The sequence below is a fragment of the Prionailurus bengalensis genome, chromosome D4 (genome assembly GCF_016509475.1).
Source record: "Prionailurus bengalensis isolate Pbe53 chromosome D4, Fcat_Pben_1.1_paternal_pri, whole genome shotgun sequence".
In the NCBI taxonomy this organism is placed as follows: Eukaryota; Metazoa; Chordata; class Mammalia; order Carnivora; family Felidae; genus Prionailurus; species Prionailurus bengalensis.
The window spans coordinates 18,015,904-18,038,965 of NC_057359.1; the positions used below are offsets into that span (position 1 = coordinate 18,015,904).

The 23,062-nt window shown below is 44.9% G+C and overlaps 1 protein-coding gene across 1 annotated transcript in view; it reads left to right on the plus strand.

Annotated features, from left to right (window-relative positions):
* The window catches only part of PCSK5 (proprotein convertase subtilisin/kexin type 5), a 457,705-nt gene extending 434,680 nt beyond the window's left edge, over positions 1 to 23,025 (plus strand). Inside the window, 4 exon segments of the mRNA XM_043565357.1 lie at positions 3,180 to 3,397; positions 15,472 to 15,572; positions 18,075 to 18,261; positions 21,167 to 23,025. Coding sequence (XP_043421292.1) covers positions 3,180 to 3,397; positions 15,472 to 15,572; positions 18,075 to 18,261; positions 21,167 to 21,570 — 910 coding nt within the window. The 3' untranslated portion in view covers positions 21,571 to 23,025.
* The last annotated feature ends 37 nt before the right edge of the window (positions 23,026 to 23,062 follow it).

The following is a 23,062-nucleotide window of genomic DNA, read 5'->3' on the forward strand; positions in this document are numbered from 1 at the left end:
GCCATGTAGATCAAGGAAGAAAGGGCCCTACCGAACAAGAGAGGCGATGGGGCCACCTGGCTTAGCCTTTGATCTTCATTCCACAAGGTGCCTGAAAAGATCGGAAAGGAATCACCATCTTCCCCAAATCGAGTCATTAAATACTCCTATACGCAAGAGGGTGTAATCTTGTGATCTCAACTGATTGTAGACCATGGAGTTAAGAAGACAGATGTTCCATTGTAAAGTTACCCACGGAGAGGAGACACACAGGTTGCCATAAATCTCTTTAATGGGGAACAAATGGGATATTAATGAGGTATAAGTGGAGATATTTAACGGAGATTGTCCCTTTTTGTAAAATCAGTGTCCCACATACATTACATCTGAGATGTGTTAAACCTCTTTGCCTTGGAAAGGCAGGTATATGATCTTCTGACCCCTTTACCAACACATATAGTTATGTTAGTGTTTAACCTCGGAGCAGGTTTTTCAAGGCTCCCATTATTGGTTGTATTTATGCACAAAATCCTCTTCCGGGCATTGAGGATGTGGGCATCTCATAGCCACCTCGTGCAAAAGTCATCAAAGTAAGCAGTGGTATATCATACTCTTCTTTTAATCGTATCTAGTAACCGCCCCCCCCCACCATCTTTCACTCTTTGATAATTTTTTAAATTTTTTTAATGCTTATTTATTTTTGAGACAGAGACAGAACGTGAACAGGGGAGGGGCAGAGAGAGAGAGGGAGACACAGAATCGGAAACAGGCTCCAGGCTCCGAGCCGTCAGCACAGAGCCCGATGCGTGGCTCGAACCCACGAACTGTGAGATCATGACCTGAGCTGAAGTCGGATGCTTAACCGACTGAGCCACCCAGGCGCTCCTCTTTGATAATTTTTAAAACCTCCTAGGTATTAAGAAGCTTTCTTCCCCACAGTTCTTATTGATGCTTTTCATCTTAAAAACCCATCACGTTAGTAAAACACATTCATGCTGCTTTAGAGTTTACGAAGTATTTCTACTCAGAATGGATTTTTATATGACGATTCAGTTCTCCACTAATCCTATGAGATTGATATTATTCTCTCCGTATTAAAAATGAGGAAACTGAGGCTCAAAGAGGTTACGTGACTTGCCCAAAGTCGCAAAGCTTCTAAAACACAGTGGAGCCAAGACTAGAAATCAGATCTTCTGACTTCAGCCTGTATATTCTCTGGGTGGGCAAGTGCGGATTTCTACCTTGCCCTGTGGCTCTCTCTTGTGAGCCTCCTGTGGGCTTTATCAACCCTTCACTTCATGACTGAAGTTTCCCCTTGTGTTCCTTTCATGACCCTGTCTCTCTCATACCCCAGTCCTACTGATGGACTCGGTGGTAATTGTTCCTCACCCACCCGTGGAAGGTAAAGCAAGGCTTGACCGCTGAGGTGCAGGTGCATTCACTCAGGTCAGTGACAGGTGGCTGAGTAAGGCAGACTCAGCCATGGCCTTAGTTTCCAACAAGTTAGCGGGACTGAAAGAAACTTTAAGGAACCTAATGTGGCAGATAGTTTCACGCCAGAGAAGCCAAGGGCAGACCTTCCAGTTTCTAGGATAGTTTCAGTGTGCCAATGTCCAGAGATGCCAAGGAGGGTCAGATGAGCTCTAGAAGTTCATCTTTGTCCACGATTTCTTTCCTCTCGTCTATCTTACTTGAAATATTCTTATTTACTTTGCGCTGCTTTGCTATAGCGGTATTTACCAGGTAGGTTGAAATCACATTACCCCACTTCGCTAGCTGTTTGACATTGAGCCAAGTGGTCTAAATTCTCTGAGCCTCAGTTTTTACATACATAAAATAGGGACAATAATATCTAAATCGTAAGGTTTGCTTTGAGGTTTAACATACAATTCATAATTATCACGAACACGCATTATTTATAATGTGCCAGGCACTGTTGTAACTATTTTCTCAGTAATAACTTATTTAATTTTAGCTGCTAACATTAAGCCCCATATGACGACCTGAGACAGAGACGTTGTGTGAATTGGCCAAAGTCGCACAGCTCATGCCTGGAACAGCTTGGCTTTGACCCCATGCAGTCTTGTTCCAAAAGGCAAGCTCCTGACTGTCACGCTCTAGTGTCTCAGTTCTAGGTTCAATAAAGGGAACTAACGTTTACCAAGTCCCTAGCGTACGATCGGGGACGCAGTAAAAAGTTAACGAACAGGGATTATTGTTACGTCAGCCTCCAAAAATCTTTCCGACCAGGTTACACCTGTTATTGTGTAAACATTAGCATCACGCACATCATCTCCCAGGTCAAGATGATTTTTTTTAATTGAGGCACCAGAAGAATCACTCGGAGGTACATTTAGAACATCCTCCATAACCGGGTCCCATTCTACAAAACCTGAGACTTGAATGTTCAAGTGGAGAAGCATATAGGTATAAGGAAGTGAACGATTATCATAACTCTGCAACATACGATAAGTCCTTTCGTATGTGTTACCTAATTTAGTACTCACAAATAGCAAGGAAGGGATTGCAGTGCCCAAGTTAAAGGTAAGAAAACAGAGAATCATTAGGTTTGTTAGTATCGTTACAGGCATACCTTGGGGATACCGCAGTTCACTCCCAGACCACTGCAGTAAGGTGACTATCGCAACAGAGCAAGTCAAATGAATGTTTCGGTTTCCAAGTGCACATAAAAGTTGGGCGTACACTACACAGTAGTCCATGAAGCGTGCAAGGGCATGACGTCTCAAAGAGCGATGTACGTGCCCAAACTGAAAAACATGTTAGTGCTAAAGAATGGTAGCCATCATCTGAGCTTTCAGTGAGCCACTGTCACCGAGCACGGATCACCGTAACGCGTGTGATAATGAGAAGAGTTGAAATATTGCGAGAATTACCGAATCGTGACAGAGGCACGGGGTGAGCAAATGGCATTGGAAAAAATGGTGGCAAGAGACTTGCTCAACGCAGCGTTGCCGCAAACCTCGAGTTGGTAAAAGGCACAATGCTTGCAAAGCGCGTAAAGCGAAGCGTGGTAAGAGGGGTGCCCCGTGGTAGTGTATCTACTGAGTACGGTTAGCGAGTCGAGCCTAAAGTCCCCCAACTCGGAAACAATCACCGTCTGGCTAACCTCGATTTTCCCACCACACCCAACCCAAGAGCAAAGCCTGGGATTCAGTCTTCGCTTCCGCACTTGGTTTCAGATATTACGCAGAAGAAGCCACCGGACGGTGTGAGAGGTGCAGCAAGAGTTGCAAGGCGTGCCGGGGCCCACGGCCCACCGACTGCCTGTCTTGCGATACGTTTTTCTTCCTGCTCCGCTCCAAGGGAGAGTGTCATCGCACCTGCCCAGAGCATTACTACGCGGATCAAAACACACGGACGTGTGAGAGATGCCACCCAACTTGCAGCAAATGCAGAGGTGAGGGTGTACCTGTCACTTTGCATGTGTGGAGGGAAAAATGAGAAGGTCTCCTTTGTGCTTGGCCCCTGTTTTGGTTTGTGTTGTCTTGTTAGTTTTATTTGGAGAGAAAGAGGGGGAGGGAGAGAAAGAGAGGGAGGGAGAGAAAGAGAGCATGCTGGGGAGGGGCAGAGAGGGAGAGAGAAATTCCCAAGCAGGCTCCACGCTGACAGCGCACAGCCCGACACAGGGCTCGATCCCATGATCCTGAGATGACATCAAGGGTCAGATGCTTAACCGACAGAGCCACCCAAGTGCTCCATTAGCCCTCTCTTTTTTCACCACCTTTGGAGGTTCCTCTCTCTTACCAATCCAGCCAAAACTCTCCAGCACCCTCCGTTCAGCATCAGCACCCTCTGTTCTCACTCAGCTTCTGCATCTGCCCTGCCCAGGCTGCCCTGCATTACATTTCTGCCTCTGCAGACCCTCCCAACCTTCCAGGCCCAGATACAGGCATCATCTCCCCCTGGAGGTGTTTCCCACCTGCGCTGTCCTCCTCCTCTACTTGTTGAACTTGGAATCTGGGTAGGGCATTTTATTTCTATTACTTCAACACCTACTTAAGATGTCTGCCTCCAGCTCTCCCAAATTCCATTGTTACTTTCCTGATACCTACTTCTCTGTCCAAGAGAACCGTAAAATCAACATGTCCCAGAGTAAACCCAACCCGGGCTTCCTCCGATAGTCATGCTGTTAATAGACCCACTGTCCAACCACCTATCCAGGTTTGATACCTTAACGTTATCCTTCTCTTGCCTCTTGCCCAACCCACCTACCCTCCAACAAAGGTGAACTTCAAGGTCTGCTGATTTTCTCTCCTAAGCATTTTTTTTCTTTTAACTCAGATCTCTTTCTCCATTTTTACTATCCTTGTTCTCCATTTTCAGCATGTCTCAGCCAACTTTCTGAAGTACCAACACGTGAGCTCGACTCCGGTCTTGCCACCCCCCTTCCCCAACTCATCCTGTATAGTAATGCCAAAGCAATAAAAAATTCACATCTGCCGGGCACTGAAAGACAATCAGGATGAATTATTCTCAACATTTAAGAAATGCCTCCAACAACGTGTTAGTTGTTAAAACTTATCAGATTAATATTGACAGTTGGGAAGGTACATTTCTGCTATCCTTTTCAAAAGTATTTTGGTTAATTAGTTTGGCCCCTTCTCTATATAAATTTTACACTCAGTCACATTTCATTAAAAAAAATCCCTTGGGTATTAATTGATATAGCACTGAATTTATTTGGGGAGAAAAATCCATCTTTATGATGCTGGGTCATCACATTGATGAACATGGTATATCTCTGCAATCTATGCATTTACTTTTTGTCTTTCAATAAACTGCCAATAAATGTGGGGTTTTTTTTGTTTTACTTCTTAAAAGGTAATTAAATTCTTTCCCCAGTCAGTCCTTTCAGCTTATGATCTCACCTCTCCTTCCAGGTAGTCTAGAACCCAGAACCACCTAGAACTACTCAGCAGCCAGCAAACATGTCACGCTCTTTCATGCTTCTGTGCCTTTTGTCCATGTGTTTCCTCTTCCTGGAAAACAACCCTGTAGGAAACACTCAACTTACAAGGAAACTTACAAGACCCAGCTTGAAGGTCATCTCCTCTGAGAAGGAGGCTTGTCTTAGTCCTCCCAGAAATGTTCTTCCTTCTTGATTCTGTAATATGTCCTTTATCATAGCCTTTTTTACATTACATTTTAATTAAACATGTCCATCTCTCCTACTAATTGTGAGACCCTCAGGGCTCAGATTCTACCACTGTTATTTCATATACCCTATTCTAGTCTAGACTGTACAGATAGTAAGTGCTCATTCAGTGTTTGCTGAATGAATGAATGAATGAACAGAAAACAAATCCTAAAGTCTTTTTGCAAATTGGAGAATTTTCAATTATGAGATCTTCAAATGTTGCTTCTCCACCCTTTCCTCTAATCTCTTTTCCTGGAATTCCTTAGTTAATGTCATTCAGGGTGTCCCGACCTCTAGGTCTCTTACCTGCTGTGTATATTTTTATCTCTTTGACTCTCTATGCTTCATACTAGGTTGACTCTTCACAGCTTTAGTCCAGGTCTCTAATTTGTTCTCTGTGTTTAATCTAAAGTCCAGCCCATCTATTATTGTAGTTCTTTTTTAATTTAAATGACTTACTTTAACATTTTTTAATTATTTGTTCTTTATATCCATCTCTTTTGTTTCATATCTCAAAAGTTTATTAGAATAGAAGAACAGAAAGGAAGAATAGTAGGAAAGCTCTCTTTACAGAAAAGACCCCTTTGAAAGTGAATGCCCTCCTTAGTATTTCTTTATGGATATTAGGTCTTCATTTATTTGTTAACATCCTCAATCTACTGAGTTTTAAAACCATGTCAAACTTCCCTATAAAACTGGTATTATCTGGGGGCATCTGGCTGGCTCAGTCAGTTGAGTGTCCAACTCTTGATTTCAGCCCAGGTCATGATCTCACAGTTCATGAGTTCTAGCCCCACCCTGGACTCTGCACTGACAACACAGAGTCTGTCTGGGATTCTCTCTCTCCCTTTTTCCACCCCTCCCCTGTCCTTTCTCTCTAAATAAATAAATATTTTTTAAAAAGATTCTCTCTCTCTCTCTCTCTCTCTCTGCCCCTCTCTCCCACTGGCTCTCTCTTTAAGGGGGGCGGGGAGGAAAGACTAAAAAAAAAAAAATGACTCTCCACTGATTTTAAAATAGAATCGTAACTAGCAACTCTGCCTATGAGGTCTTCATCCTGGGACTCATCCCTCACCAGCTCGTCCACCACGCTCTAAATCCAGGCGTAATCAGTTACTGGAAACCAGGGCCAACCTCGCCTTTCCTCTTTCTAGAATACTTTGTCTAGCCTGCTTTACCCAGCTACCTCTTTCTAATGCATGACAGTATTTCCTCTACAAAGCCTTCCTGAATCTCTCTATTCTGTGTACCTTTCATCCTCTGCACTCATCTATTTATTCAACACACAATTATCCTGCAGTATTCAGGCGGTGTCCATAGAACTGTGAACAAGGCAGCCCAGAGGGCATATTTTATACTCTTTACTTATTATTTCTCCCTCTCTCTCTTTCTCTGACTGAGGTCTCACTCACCTTTGTATCTCTAGCACTGAGCACAGTCACAGGGGCAGGCAGTGACGGTGGTCAGTGGCTCCAAGGGCACCTCCAACAAAGGTGATGGCTCCGGGCGGGTGGCCATGCCAGCCGGGCTAAGGCGATGGCTACCGCAGTCCATGACACGTCTGGGACAGTGGAGCTCTGGCCTTTGTAGGCCTCTGTCTCAAGCCCATCATGAAGGTGACCATCAGCATGGCCCATCACTGCTGAGGTGGCCGGGGAGGACCATTTCCAGCTGGGAGGTGCTAGAAAGGCTTAAGGCCATGGTGCACAATCGCCGCTTCTCCACCCTGAAGATTTCCTAGGGCACCATGGACTTCATCCTCTCAGATGGCCAGGTAGGCAAGAATCTGGTCAAGTTTTTTTATTTGGTTTTTAAATTTTTTTTCACATTTTTGAGAGAAAGAGAGACAGCGTGTTAGCGGGCAGAGAGAAAGGGAGGCACAGAATTCAAAGCAGGCTCCAGGCTCTGAGCTGTCAGCAGAGGAGCCCCATGTGGGGCTGGAACCCACAAACCAGGAGATCATGACCTGAGCGGAAGCCAAATACTCAAGTGAGCCACCCAGGCGCCCCAAGAATCCGATCGCGTTTTAACTGGCCTGCTTCCACCACAAGGTCCTTAAGCTTCCCTGAAGTCCTCAAGACGCATGCCACCAAGTTCAAGACCAATTTCCCTACACACTGGGACTAGGGCTCTTTCTTCCATGACACAAAGGACGGGAATGAAATGCTGCCCAGGGAGCCGCCAGGAGGAGGAGGAGGAACGCCACGAGGAGGTTCGTGGTCAAGGTGCTTTGAGACAAGTGCGGGGACATATGGAACGTGGGCATCCCCATGCTGGACCCCCAACGCGAGGAGACGACAGGCCGGAACTTACACACCTTCAGTTTCGGGGATCCATGAACTTCCAGGCGAACGTCGCATACCGCGAGGACCCACCTGGCGCGGCATCCAAGTCCCGAGCGCCACGCGCCGCTGCAGCTCACGGGGAAAGGCCAGGACCGCAAGGCCACCGCCTGCAACATAAGGCTTCTTCCGACTCCAAACACCTGGGCGATGCCTCACGGAAGAAACAGCAGCTCAAGAGGCAGAAACTCCAGGAGCTAAAACAGGAGAGAAGATCAAAGCGCCTAGAGAAAGAGGCAGAGAACCGAGCAAAGGAAAGACAAAGAATTAAGAATTGGAGAGAGGAGGAAAACGAGAGAAGCTTCCCAAGAGGGGGGGAAAAAACCCAGAAGGACTGTGAACTCTGTGAGAACCAGAAAACGCTGGAGAAGCTACGAGCAGAGGAGCGGGGGGAAAAGCCGCGAGAGAAAGGAAAGCAGGAAGCGTGGTGGGGGTGGGGGGCGTGGTTGGTCTTGATCTTCCAATCGGCAGCCACCTGTGCCTGCTCTGGGCTGCCTGCAGTGCGCTTCTCTGAACCCTGGGGTCCCTGTCACCGCCCCCTGCCTTCCTCAGCTGTTTGCAACCATAACCAAAAAAAAAAAAAAAAAGGAAGTCTGAAAACCAAGAGAAAAATCAAAAACTTGAAGAGAGTACTCGGTAATTTTTTTCATCGTTTTAGAGTGACGATCAGTGACATAAGCGTTAAATTACTCTCAGCTACCAAGTGCTTAGACTGCGGATGATCTAAATTAATCCGGGAATGGCCACCTGCTATTCACACTAGGCCTAGAAGGTCTTTTCTTTTTTTATTTTTTTTTAACGCTTATTTGTTTTTTAGAGACAGAGAGAGACAGAGCATGAGCAGGGGAGGGGCAGAGAGGGAGAGGGAGACACAGAATCGGAAGCAGGCTCCAGGCTCCCAGCTGCCAGCACAGAGCCCAACGTGGGGCTCGAACTCAGCCACAGCCAGATAAGTCGGACGCTTAACCAACTGAGCCACCCTGGGGCCCCTAGAATGTCTTTTACATAACTCCCAACATGGGGTGTCAGCACTATCCCACTGAGATATAATGCAAGCCATGCATACATTTTTTAAATCTTCAGTGGTCACATTTTAGAGAATAAAAATAAACCGGTGAAATTAACTTTAATAATATACTTATTCAATTAATATATCCACAATGTAATCATTTGAACATGCAACCAACATAAAAATTGAGAATTTTTTAACACTCAGTCTTTGAAACCCAATGTTGATTTTACATTTACAGCACAACTCAAGTTGTACTAACCACATTTCGGGTGCTCAGTGCCACAGTGGCCACTGGCTGTGCACTGGACAGCACATTTCTAATTTAGAATGATGGCTCGGGAGTGCCTGGGTGGCTCAGTCGGTTGAGCATCTGACTCTTGGTTTTGTCTCAGGTCATGATCCCAGGGTCACGGGATCGAGCCCCGTGTCAGGCTCTGTGCTGAGTGTGGAGCCTGCTTGAGATTCTCTCTCTCCCTCTGCCCCTCTCCCCTGTTCACGCTCTCTCTCTGAAATAAAAAATTAAAACAACAACAACAACAATGGTTTCAGATGGTATTTAGGCAGAAGCCCATCTTCTTCAGGTGGAATCTTAAGCTGAATCCCATTATGTAAAATGACCAAGCAGAGCTGCTCGGATCGGAGCGCAGAGCCCTGCCTAGAATGCCCTCATTTGCTCCTCCTTCCTGCCCCCAGGGAGTCCCTTGAGGCAACTCCATGAGAACTGCCATACCGTGGTTCCCACCCTTTACCTATCTGCAATTGACTCCAGTCTTAGAAAGAACTGGCCTTCCAGAACAACCTTGCATCAAGTAACCATCCATTTGTGTTCTCTTATTTTCATTCCAGAGGCACACAGAGTTGCTGCTCAAAACTTCTAATCAGAATAAGATAAATGGGAGAATACATTGAATTGGGGGCGGGGTGGGAGGGTGGTGGAGGGTTGGCATTGTCATTGGCCGTAGGCCACATCGTAGTAAATACAGTGTTGGCTTTCCGTTAGGTTTTTTACCACTCTTTGATGCCACTATTACTAGCTGTGTGGGGCCTTTATTCCAACTGGGATTGCCAGATACTCTATATTTTGAACTCTATAACTCGATGCGCTAAATCTGATGCCCTACGAGCAGCGCCATGGGCTGCAGCACGTGGTTTTTATTCAAGCCCAGGCAGCCATCGTTAGGTAAGTTAATGCCTCAACCTCAGCCGATCAAAACAGGATACCAGCTTTTCAAGATTTTTTTTCTTTTGTAGGGATTGTAGAAATTATTAGTGATGTTGTAAGCACAGCTGGGAAAACTATAAATTCCTTTAATTGAGTCTGAGATAGCCCGGGTAGATGAAGGGTGATGGTTCCGAGGATTCCCGGTCTCAAAAGTACATCAACACATCCAGACAATGAAATACTATTCAGTGCTATCGGAGATGAGCTATCAGGCCACGAGAAGACACGGAGGGAGCACAAATGCGTATTCCTAAGTGAAGGAAGCCAATCTGAAAAGGCCACACTGTGATGCCAACTGTATGACAACTTGGAAAAGGGAAAACTATGGCGAAGACAGTAACAGGTCAATGGCCGCCAGGGGTGGGGTGCAGGGAGAGAGGAACAGGCAGGCCACAGAGGATTTTAGGGCAGCAAAAGTATTTCTGTATGATATTATAATGACAGGGAGGTATTATTATACATTGGTCCAAATGCTTAGGATGTACAACACCAAGAGAGGACCCCAAGGTAAACTAGAGACTTCGGGTGATAATGATACGTCTATATAGGTTTATCTTTGGTTAAAAAAAAAAAAAATTACCATTTTTTTTTCACTTTTGGTTTTATTCATTTTGAGAAAGAGAAAGTGAGAGCGAACAGGGCAGGGGCAGAGAGGGGGAGAGGGGATTCCCTAAGCAGGTTCCGCTCTGTCAGTGAAGAGCCTGATCATGGATCTCACGACCCATGAGACCTTGAGCCGAAATCAAGAGGCTGACGCTCAACTGATTGAGCCACCCAGTCGCCCCCCAAATTTTCCATTCTGGTAAGTGACGTTGAGTAACGGGGGACGCCAGGCCTGTGCGGCAGCAGAGTCCACGGACGGTGTCTGTACCTTCCTCTCTATTTTGTTGTAAGCCTAAAACGCCTCTAAAAAAAAAAAAAATAGTCTTAATCGGCACATCCGCCGCCGTGAGAGTGTATTCAAAGGATGGCTGGTCACAGCTGGGTAAATCTCACCGCCGTTCGGTTCGGGCCGCCTCCTCCTGTGTTTGACTTGAACTCCAAATGTACCTGGCTGAAGCCTCCCACATGTGCTCATTTAGACCAGCAGCCTTCGTCCCCCTGCCACACACACCCTTTGCTGCTTAGTGCATCTTTGTGCCGTCTTCCGGTTTTGCGGCATCGAGATTCCAAAACAGGGGAACAGGTTTTCTCCTGGGTTGCAAACTGGGTGAAAAAAGGATGAATTCCAAGGTGCCTTCCTAAAACATTAGCTGCCATACTAATAGATGAGGGTGCACAAGAATTCCGGGGAAAATTTAGCAACCTAAATAAGCAATTTGCCAACCAGACGGCATTTCATTCACATTTGACTGCCCGGTAGTAGGAGAGTACGAAAAAAAAAAAATATTTCAGAGCACTGGGCAGGGTGGGGGTAGGAGATGGGTGGCACATTAACGCCTGATATTACCTTTGCATGAGGTGGGTCCCTCCAGAATTAGCTCATTCCTTACCTTTACACATTTAACTTTGTATTTATCCTCCTCACAAAATCGTTTGGAACACAAATCCAGGCTGGTAGCCAAAACCTCCTAACTCTTTCCAGCTTCCTCTTCCTGTATGGAATGACACCATGGACAACCCCAGGGGTTGCTCTGCATTGCTGGGTTCGTTCATCCTGCGGGGTCCGTCCAAGGGAAAACCAATAGTGACTTGTGCATTCTAAGGAAAAACCGAAACAATCTTTACAGGTCCCACAGTTCCTGCCGATCCTTAGAAGCAAGGATAAAAGTAGGTTGTTGGGGCGCCTGGGTGGCGCAGTCGGTTAAGCGTCCGACTTCAGCCAGGTCACGATCTCGCGGTCCGTGAGTTCGAGCCCCGCGTCGGGCTCTGGGCTGATGGCTCAGAGCCTGGAGCCTGTTTCCGATTCTGTGTCTCCTTCTCTCTCTGCCCCTCCCCCGTTCATGCTCTGTCTCTCTCTGTCCCAAAAATAAATAAAAACGCTGGGAAAAAAAAAATTAAAAAAAAAAGTAGGTTGTTAAACTTGGAAACAATAGAAAACTTCCTGGAAATTAACAAACTGCCTTCGGCAAAAGACTCTCCGTACCCAGGGCGCACGGATTTTTTGCAATAAATCAATGTAGGAGACTTAACTCCAGGATATCACCTTCAGCCAAATTGCTGCTGGTGTTCTGGAAAATGTAAACAACCTTAAGGCACAACCGTTGTGACCTCATCTTTTTACTGCCTTTTTTGATGCTTCCTACCCTCGATTTCTCTTCATTAAAAACAAAACAAAATTTTTAAAGAGAGTATTTTGTATTCTAAAAATTGAAGTAAGACATCTCAGCTGTGTTTTGGAAAAATGTAGGTTGGGAAGAGGAAGGAAGGAGAGAAGGAGAAGATTTATTCTCTCATGAGAGACCACAGTTCTGTTCCAGAACATGTGGGAAATTCTGTATGAAGCTCTGGGTTAGTAAAAATAGGATGGCTTTCTCAGATTTCAAACTTTACCACAAATCTATGGTAATCAAAACAGTATGGTACTGGCACAAAAATAGACACAGAGATCACTGGAACAAGATATAGCCCCCAGAAATAAACGCACATTTACATGGTTAATTAATCTATAACAAAGGAGGCAAGAATCTACAATGGGGAAAAGACAGTCTCTTCAATCAATGGTGCTGGGAAAACCAAACAGCCACATGCCAAAGAATGAAACTGGACCACTTTCTTACACCATACACAAAAATAAATTCAAAATGAAATAAATAAATAAATAAATAAATAAACTCAAGACGGATTAAAGACTTAAATGTAAGACCTGAAACCACTGGGGTGCCTGGGTGGCTCAGTCGGTTAAGTGTCCGACTTCGGCTCAGGTCCTGAACTCACAGTGTGTGCGTTCGAGCCCCGCATCGGGCTTTGCGCTGACAGCTCAGAGCCTGGAGCGTGCTTCAGATTCTGTGTCTCCCACTCTCTGCCCCATTCACTCTCTCTCTCTCAAAAATAAATAAACATAAAAAATCTTAAAAAAAAAAAATAAATAAAAGACCTGAAACCATAAAACTCTTCAAAGAAAACCTAGGCAGTAAACTCTTAAACATCATAATATTTATTAGTAAAATTTATTAACAATATTTTTCTGAATCTGTCTTCCCAGGCAAGGGGAACACAGGCAAGAGTAAATAAGTGAAACTACATTGCACTAAAAAGCTTTTGCACAGCACAGGAAACTATCAACAAAACAAAAAGACCACCTACTGAATGGAAGAAGATATTTGCAAATGATATATCTGATAAGGGGTTAAAACACCAAATATATAAAGAACTCCTACAACTTAACAACAACAAAAAATCTGATGACAAAATGGGCAGAGGACTTGAATACATTTTTCTAAAGAAGACATACAGATGGCCTACAGTCACATGAAAAGATATTCAACATTACTATGGATCAGGGAAATACAGATCAAAACCACAATGAGCTATCTAGCCTTAGACGGGTCAGAACGACTGGTGTCAAAGAGACAAGAAAGGACAGATGTTGGTGAGGCTGTGGAGAAAATGGAGCCCTTGTGCGCCATTGGTAGAAACGCAAACTGGGGCGTTCATTATGGAAAACAGCAGGGAGATTCATCAAAAAATTAAAAACAGAAATACCCTATGATCCGGTAATTCCACTTCTGGGTATTTATTCAAAGAAAAGGAAAACGCTAAAGTGAAAAGATACATGCATTCTATGTTTATCGCAGCATCATTTACAGTAGCCAAAATATGAAAGCAGCCCATGTCCATCGAGAGACGAATGGATAAAGAGGCGATGTGTCTATACAATGGAATGTGACTTCTCCGTAAAAACGAATGAAACCTTGCCATTCATGGCAACACGGACGGACCTTGAGGGTACTATGCTGAGTGAAAGAAGTCAGACAGGGGAAGACAACCACCATATGATTTCACTGTACGTGGCATCTGAAACAAAGTAAACACACAAACCAGTCGACTTACAAATACAGAGAACAAACGGGTGGCCGCCAGAGGTCAGGGAGATGGGAGGATGGGCGAAATCGGGAATTAGGAGGTACAAACGTCCAGTTGTAAAATAAATAAGTCACAGGGATGAAAAGTGCAGCATAGGGAATAGAGTCAATACTATTGTGATCACTGTGCACGATGACAGATGGTAACGATACTTAATGTGCTGAGCACTCCGTAACGTACATATTTGTTGAATCACTGTTGTGCCCCCGAAACTAATATTTTATGTCAACTCTACTTCAATTTAAAACTTAAAATTATTAAATGGCTTTGAATTTATATCACTACAGGCAGCCCCCAACCTGAGAAGCAATTGGGTAATAACGGTTGGTTCTCTAATCTGTTGTTCAGAGCTTAGAATTCTTTTTTTCCATAGAAACGTCATAGATGACTGAGCTCACAGATCAGACACGAAGAGCTGACTTACCTCCACGGTGTCTGCGAAGCGTAGGACTTGTGGGTCTGCCTCAAACTCAACTAACCACTCTTCACCGTGTTCTTCTGATGGGAAGACTTATATCAAGTTCCGACTCACAATGACAGGCATAGATAGTCCAGCCCCCCCCCCCCCCCCATCTACCTCCCTGCTCTTGTTTTGAAATTCTCAGCAAAAAACACCAGGACCTTCCTAATGGAATGAATGGAGAATTCGGGTCTCTTGTCTCCAAACCCTTTCCAGAAGTTATCCCTTCAAGATCTGCATAAAAGGTGATGCTTGGGTCAGTCATTCTTGAGGTCTCTGAATTAGGAGAGCGGAGTATTACCCGCCACCCCCCCCCCAAAAAAAAAACCCTGTAGATTCAGACCTCCTCTACTTGATGGGTCATAAGATGTTAAGGCAGATAGTATGACTGAGAGAGCACTGAATTGTGGGTCAACAAACCTGACTTCGAATCTTGACCTTGACCATTACCTATGTGACCTTGAACGAATGTCTTGACATTGCCTGGGCCTTAGTTTTCTTTTACTTAAAAAATATTAAATAAATAGCACATCCAATTTTTGAAAAGACAGTTTTTAGCTTTCAAGAGAATGTCAATGGAATCTGGCGCCACCAACTAATTAAGAGCTGGACAAAATGATATTCTTCTAGAAAATTTTTCTTCTAAAAAATTTTTTTTTAATGTTTATTTATTTTCGAGAGGCGGGGAGAAGCAGAGAGAGAGGGAGACAGAGTCCGAAGCAGGCTCCAGGCTCTGAGCCGTCAGCACAGAGCCCCACGCGGGTCTCGAACCCACGAACCGTGAGATCATGACCTGAGCCACCGGCCACCCCAGCCCTGGCATTTAAATTCGAAGTCTGGTGGTTTTTAGTTAGAAAGTGCCTCATAACGATTTCCTCACCAACTGAGTATTGGGACCTCCAAGTCCTCTGGTATCATTCTCCTCCTCTATCCTAGTTAAATAAGCAGAAGGACAAATAAAAGCTTTATAGCCTTTCTACACGATTTCTTATTCTCTGAAAATCCTTCCTTTTGTGGTCATAAAACAGCTATCACTTCCAAATCCCCAACGTCCAAACGCGAGTTTTTACACTGACTGGACTAATTGGGTAATTTCTAGGTTTTTCCTTGGTGACTTGCACACTCTTTTCTCCCCCATCTCTTCAATCAACTCCCCCTTCTACTTCAATTCGCTGGGCGTATTCCTTGCTCCGAAGTGTGTTGAATCCAACACAGAGGTAGATATCGAAGATCAGCCTCATAACTTAGAATCATCTTTTTTTTTTCTTTCAGGAAAAGGACCGTTGAACTGTTTATCTTGTGTGTGGAGTTACCACCTAGCGGGAGGAATCTGCACCTCAGACTGTCTGGTGGGAGAATACAGAGTGAAAGAGGTACTGGGAGCTGGGCGTGATGTGCCCTGGCCATTTCTTTCTTCTTTTTTTTTTTTTTTAACGTTTATTGATTTTGAGAGAGAGAGACAGACCGACCAAGTGCGAGCAGGGAAGGGGCAGAGAGACAGGGAGACAAAGAATCCGAAGCAGGCTCCAGCCTCCGAGCTGTCAGCACACGGCCCGACACGGGGCTCGAACTCACGAACCGCGAGATCATGACCTGAGCTGACGTCGGCCGCTTAACTGACTGAGCCCCATTGCCCTAGCCATTTCTGCAGAGGCATGGGAGCCAGTTTCCGCGTGTATTCTGGGCAAAGTCAAAAAGTCCTAAAATTCCTACACTCGCTCTACTTTTTAAATCTTCTACCCATGCATCATGGAATAATGGTGCTACCTACCTGCAGCCTTAACTTCAATCAAAGGGACTGAGATGACCTGAGATAAATAAGGGGAAGTTAGGTAATGAGGACCTCAGATTTAACTCTACGTTCATTGCTTGTGACCTTGGAAGTTTCAGGTCCCCTTATATCAGAAATAAGTAGCTTCTCTCCTACCCCTCTGCTGTCTAACCTGAAATGCCTGAATAATGTCACAACTACAAAACTGCTGCTTTTCATTTCCTCCACCCCGCCACAGTGTAGTGAGAGAGAGAGATTTCAGGGCACCCAGGTGGCTCAGTCAGTTCAGTGTCCGACTTCGGCCTAGGTCATGATCTCACCATTGCCGAGTTCGAGCCTTGAGTCAGGTTCTGTGCTGACAGCTCAGAGCCTGGAGCCTGCTTTGGATTCTGTGTCTCCCTGTCTCTCTGTGTCTTCCTCTATCTCAAAAATAAATAATTTTTCAAAAAGAGAGAGAGAGAGATTTCATTTCCTTGCTTACAAATCATGGATATTCTGAGTTCACTAACTTCTTATATTTCCAAACGTTACAAATTAAGTAAATCTCGGGGCACCTGGCTGTCTCAGTCAGAGTCCCACTCTGGGTTTCAGCTCAAGTCATGATCTCATGGTGTGGGAGATCGAGCCCCGAGTCGGGCTCTGTGCTGATGGTGTGGAGCCTGCTTGGGATTCTCTCTCTCTCTCTGCACCTCCCTGCTTGTGTGCGTGCTCTCTCTCTCTCTCAAAATAAATGAATAAACTTAAAAACAAATGAAATTAGGTAAATCTCCCCCATGGTGAAATTAACAAGACTTGACATATTCACATACGAGCTCTCTTTTAATCCTTAAACTTTGAAGAAACTGGGGCTCCAAGAGACTGAATAATTTTCTAAAGATCACATAAATAGTAAGGAACAAAGCTGGGACGGAAGCCAGGACTTCGGACAGCTAATCCGTGATTTGATAAGATAATAACAGCTGAGAAAGCGCCTTATCAGCACCGGAAATGGCCAAAGTGCTCAACAAAGGCAATTTCCATTCCTTCTGTCCCACAGCACACAAGGAAAATAGAAAGATATCTTCCCTCATCTACATTTTCAGCACCAGCAAAGAAGCAACCTGTCAGGAGGGAAGCCACTTTCTCCTTATCTCTTGGTTCTTCTCATGGAGATTTAACTATTTCAGCTAAAGAGTCACAAATGATATTCGGGGGCAGGGCCAAAAGAATCTAGTAACCATGGAGGCCAGGTAGCTGAATGTGTATGAGTGAAGGGTGTTGGGTCAAAGGAAACCCCAGCGCAAGCTTGACGAAAAGTGGAATTTGACGTGTCACCTGTCTTGGTGACATCAGAGCAAGCGCTGGGGTCGTATCAGCTAGGAGAGCCCAAAAAGGGAGCCACTGCCCCCTCAGCGGTCTGTGATGTTGCCACGTGGTTGTGATGACCTTGTTGACCGTCTAGTGCCTCTTTTTTTGAGAGAGAGAGCGCATGTGTGTGCATGCGTGTGTGCGAGCAGAAAAGGGGCAGAGCGAGAAGGAGAGACAGCATCTCAAGCAGGGTCCGCACAGCCAGTGCAGGGCCCAGTGCGGGGCTCAATCTCACCACCGTGAGATCATGACCTTGAGATCGCAACCTGCGCCAAAATCAAGAGGGGGACGTTCAACCGACTGAGCCACCCAGGTGCCCCTGACAGTCTAGTTCTTAAAGAGAAATTAGGAACTGACTTACAAGTGGAATATCTTCATTTTGAACGTGGGCAAGGAACTGAAAAAAATTTTTTTAACTGTGAAGGTCAATTTGGATGAGCCAGACAAAACGTGTCCTTGACCAGGTACAGCACATGAGCCACCAGTGTGCAACTTGAGCTGTTCTAGAAGCCTGTTCTCCCACTGTTGTGGCCAGCAGATCTCAGATGGAAAGACCCAGCAGCGATTTCCTCCACGTGCAGTCGGTTCTGTCTTCCACCCTGAACAGCTAAAATGGACCCAGAGCAAAGCTATCTGGCTCCTGTCCCCCACGTGCCTCCATCTGTCAATGGAGGCCAGATAGAACTCCCACCTGGAAACTCCAGTAGCTTGTCAATGCCTCCACACTCAGAAAGAATCTCCCAATTGTTCTTAACAGGGGGAGAAGTTTAACTGTGAAAAATGCCACGAAAGCTGCGTGGAATGCAAGGGACCCGGCACCAAGAACTGCACTGTGTGCCCCGCCGACCTGGTGCTGCTTCTGGACGACAGTCGTTGTCTACACTGCTGCAATACTTCTGACCCCTCCGATGCCCAGGAGTGCTGTGACTGCCGGGACACCACAGGTGAGGGGAGAGGAAGAGCAGCCTGCAGAGGAAGGGCCTGTCCACCAGAAGCAGATGGGAACAGAGGGGAGAGGAGGACGGAAAGTTCCGGAGAATCAACAGAGCTCCCTTTTATTGAGTGCCTGCTGTGTGCTTAGTGTACCTAGAACTTTCTGTCCATCAACTCATATAAACAGGTTTTTTTTTTTTTTTTTAAGTAATCTCTACACCCAACGTGGAGCTCAAACTCACAACCCTGAGATCAAGAGTCACATGCTCCACCCACTGAACCAGCCAGGCGCCCCTCTGCGTAGATTTATCAATCCCCTTTTGCAGATGAGGAAGGAGACCAAAGCTCAAACGGTTTGATCAGCATGCTCAAGTCCATAGCAACGTTAAGGGTTCGTCTGGAATTAGAATATAGATTCCTTGGACGGCAAAGCCTGCGTTCTTTAAAAAAAAAAATTTTTTTTTGAGTTTATTTATTTATTTGGGGAAACAGAGCACATGCAGGAGAGGGGCCGAGAGAGGGGGAGAGAATCCCAAGCAGGCTCCAGGCTCCAAGCTGTCAGAGCAGAGCCCGATGCAGCGTTCAGTCTCATGAACCATGAGATCGTGACCTGAGGCAAAATCAAGAACCAGACGTTCGACGGACTGAATCACCCAGGTGACCCTGCAAAGCCTGTCTTCTTTCCACTACTATGCTGCCTCTGAGATGAGAGTTCAAGTCAGTCTGGAATCTCACCTCTTCTTTTTTTTTTCCTTTCTTTCTTTCTTTCTTTTTTTTTTTTCTAGAACCTTATCTTTATAATTTTTTTTTCTTCTTTCTTATTCTTCCCTCCCAGGGAAAAGGAAAGGAGTCAACTCTCAAAGAAGCTAATGACAATATTATTTTTAATCATTCTATGGAAGTTAGCCAACATCTTGGGCTCCCCTTAGAGACTTAAGGCATTTTAGACATGAACTTTCATCAAAGGCTAAAAAGAAACAAAACCGCTTTTACCAATTCCCAGGCCCCCAACTGGCTTCTACCCCCAACCCCATCCATATGGGTACTTGGTCTTCACTGACCACAAACTTAGATCCCAAATGGAGTAATCCCTAAACACACACACACACACACACACACACACACACAAATATATATGATATATATTCTTAAAATATATTCTCTAGTCCAGAAGCAGATCATTTCCTTGGGGTTCAGATGTATCACTGTCTGACAAAGAGACATCATATTTATGTGAGCCTGTCCATGTATAAGTGAAGTAAATCCCAGACCCATAACTGCTACTAGCTATTTTTTTATTGTTCATTAGCCTTTGCAATTCAATTCTAAACATCTTTCCAAAAACCAGCCATTCCCTTCTTTTAGCTTTCCTACCCCCACAAACGGCTGATTTCCCTATCTCCTCAGCCATATCCATCTTCAGGGTCTGATTGCCCAATATCCAGGCTATGTCAGCTAAGAATAGTAACCCTCATTATATCGATGGCTTTAAATGAAACCAGAAGTGTGTACATGTTGGGTGCAGAGTTTCTCCAAGCCTGTTCCAACTGAGAACTATTTAGTCAGCTTTCCTGGGCCTTCTGTGACACCTGAAGATCCACATGGGACAAACCGGAACAGTCTATATACTCTTGATTATCTGCTCATTTCTTCCTGAGACTCTCTGCTCCTTCCACGAAACCAGATCACAGAGGGTGACCCTAACTCTGCAGACCTAAGCCTAGAGAACAGCGAGAAGACATGATTGCATATGGCGCCCTAGTAATTGAAACGATCTTGAAACATCTTTTATTGATTCTCCTGCTTTGGGCAGTATTTACCTCCAAACACCACACATAGACAGTTTACCCATCCCTCTGGTGCTTTAATATTTCCTCCAGAGAAAAATTCTGTGCTGATATTGTTAATGACGGAAGCAACTGTGATAGTGCTATTGTTTCAGAAGAGGACACTCTGCTTGATGGGCAAAACTCCCATGAGGATGAAAATTTGAATAAAATCGGAAATTTGTTTATTACTAGCACAAAGAGAGGGGAGATACATAGTGGTGGTGAATCCGACCTAATTAGCTAGTATGTAATAAGCAAAAATCATTGCCCCCAAAATAACTAGGGGCAGAATTGCATCCATTAAGCTAGTGTATATAATGTATCTAGAATCTCATAAAAGAACCCTGGGGGCAGACCCACGTGTTTCAAAAACCATTTATGGAAAACTCAGTGTCACGTCAACTCGTACATCCAACAGAGCCTGCTAGTTTTGTCCCCGGTTCTCACACTCTCTTTCACGTTCCCATTTGGCAGGTTAAGGAATAGGGAAAGGGGCGCCTGGCTGGCTTAGTCAGTAGAGCAAGTGACTCTTCATCTCAGGATTGTGAGTTCAAGCCCCACACTGGGCGTATTAAAAAAAAAAAAAAAGTCAATGGTTTTATAAGTAATCTTTTCTACCTTTGAACGTTGGACCAGGTTGAAGGGTAGCTGGGGAGAGGAATCAGTCTTAGAGAAAGTCAGAGTTGAAACAAAAAATGGAGCATTTAGCAGTAACTGAAGCATGGCCCCAGATGAAATCTTTTCCGTAAGAGGGAACTAGAAAACTCAATTGTTACGGTTGAATACTTAGTGACTGACACATGAGGTATGAGGATGAGGGGACTCTTTCATTCTCACACTGACCTTCATCCTCGAAGGGTTTGTTGGTATCATCAGACGTAGACTCGGACCCTCAGGGGGGACACAGTGCGATTCTGTAGAGCGGTATGCCCTCTAGGAAAATCAGAGACAGCGATTCTGCCATTTTAGATTTCAAAGACAGAGCAAAGCTTTTTACCCCAGAAACTAATTTTCCTTATTCCATTTCTCCTCTCCCCTCCTTCCCCTCTCTCCTCTCTCCTCTTCCTTTGAGGTCTTCTTCCCACAGACGAGTGTATCCTTCAAGCAAGTGAAATTGGGCCTGCAGGCGAGCGGACCAAGACAGCCCTGTTCATCACCTCCTCCATTATGCTGGTGCTTCTGCTCGGGGCGGCGGTGATTGTCTGGAAGAAATCACGGGGCCGAGCCCAGCCAGTAGCAAAAGCCGGCTATGAGAAGCTGGCCGACCCTGGCAAGTCATATGTTTCCTATAAGAGCAGCCATCTTGAAAGCACCAGCTTTGAAGAAGATCAGGTCATTGAGTACAGGGACCAGGACTATGATGAGGAGGAGGATGATGACATCGTCTACATGGGCCAAGATGGCACCATCTACCGGAAATTTAAGTATGGGCTGCTGGATGATGATGAGGATGAGCTGGAATACGACGATGAGAGTTACTCCTTTCAGTAGACAGAGCCCTCCCCCGCCTTCGACCCGCCCCATCCTGTCCCAGGCATTACAGTTTTGGGGTTTTAGTCCCACACACCAGGCTGATGTGCGGGTGTTTGTGTCCTCTTAACCCTGAGTCCAGCTAGAGCTAGTAAGAAATGCTGAATGATTGGTTCTTCTTTGGGGTGACTACATTCAATCGACCGTAACTGGGGAACAAGGATAAAATTCAGAGGGATTTTCCTCAAAATAATATGTCAAAATACAGAAGTGAAAAAAAAAAAGTGAGATTTGTACAAACTGTTTCATGGGATTGAAAAAAAAAAAGCGGTGGGCCTATAGGAATTCTGTTTCTCAGCGATATTGCGGGGATATTTGCTGCCTTCTGGAATTCTGATATTTCTGTAAATGATTTTGGGGGGACAGGGAGAGGAAAGAGATTCTTGTTTGTCTTCGGGGATTCTTCTCCCCTGTGAGCTATCTGTAGGCAGAGGTTGGCTCTGTAAGGGCCAGCTAAAGAGGGCTCACCACCTCATGCCACTTATCACCCCGTTCCTCCCCAAAGAAAGAGTTGGAATGGATTCTAACATGGAAAAATCCCAACGTCCTGCTCACCAGCGTAACAACCCAGTTGCCCACCAGCCTTCCAAAGCTCTCTACCTCTGGGATCTGTTTTTAGACGTCCTAGGCTTCCCTTGGTCCACTCTCCTGTCACGTACACGCTTGGATTTGTGCACGAGGCACAGTTTTCTACAAATAGCAATCCAGAGGGAAGGGCTCTTACTGCGTGAAATTACATAGGCCGGGTTTTGCGGATTTCCTTGTCAAAGCAGAAATTACAGGCAATGTTAGGAGGGGATCGCAAGAAAATGACGTTTTCGGATGATAATGCTACTCAGAAAAAAATTTATTGCACACCTACTATGCGCTAGGTACCGAGCTAAATAATGCCTTTCAGAAAAAAATCACCCCACTTAATACCATGACTTCATGAGGTTGGTACCATTATTGTTCTGTTTTTATAGGGAACCTCAGACTTCCTGAGAGGTTAGGTAACTAGCCCAAGGTCACAGAAAGCTAAGCAAGATTCCTGGAAAAAGAATGACCCTAAAAGGCATATTCTTAATAACTATGCTAGACTGGCATAAAATAAAAAGGAACCTAAATATAGTAAAAGCATGTATATTATTTTATGATACGGCAACTCTATTTATTACCTTTACTAAATCCATGCATTTTTCTTGTCTTTTAATGTAACGAATCACGGATACGGGAAATCTCTGTGAAGAAGTCTTCATTGTACTGAAGGCCTCAGTGTTGCTTTAAGGGAATATGCTCTTAAAACAAAGGTTGGCAAACTTACTCTGGAAAGGGCCAGATAGTAAATACTTTAGGCTTTGCAGGACAATCAACTCGGCCACATGGAACAAATGGGTGGGCTATGTTCCAATTAAACTTTATTTATGGACACTGAAATTCAAGGGAATTTTCATGTATCATGAAATTTTATTCT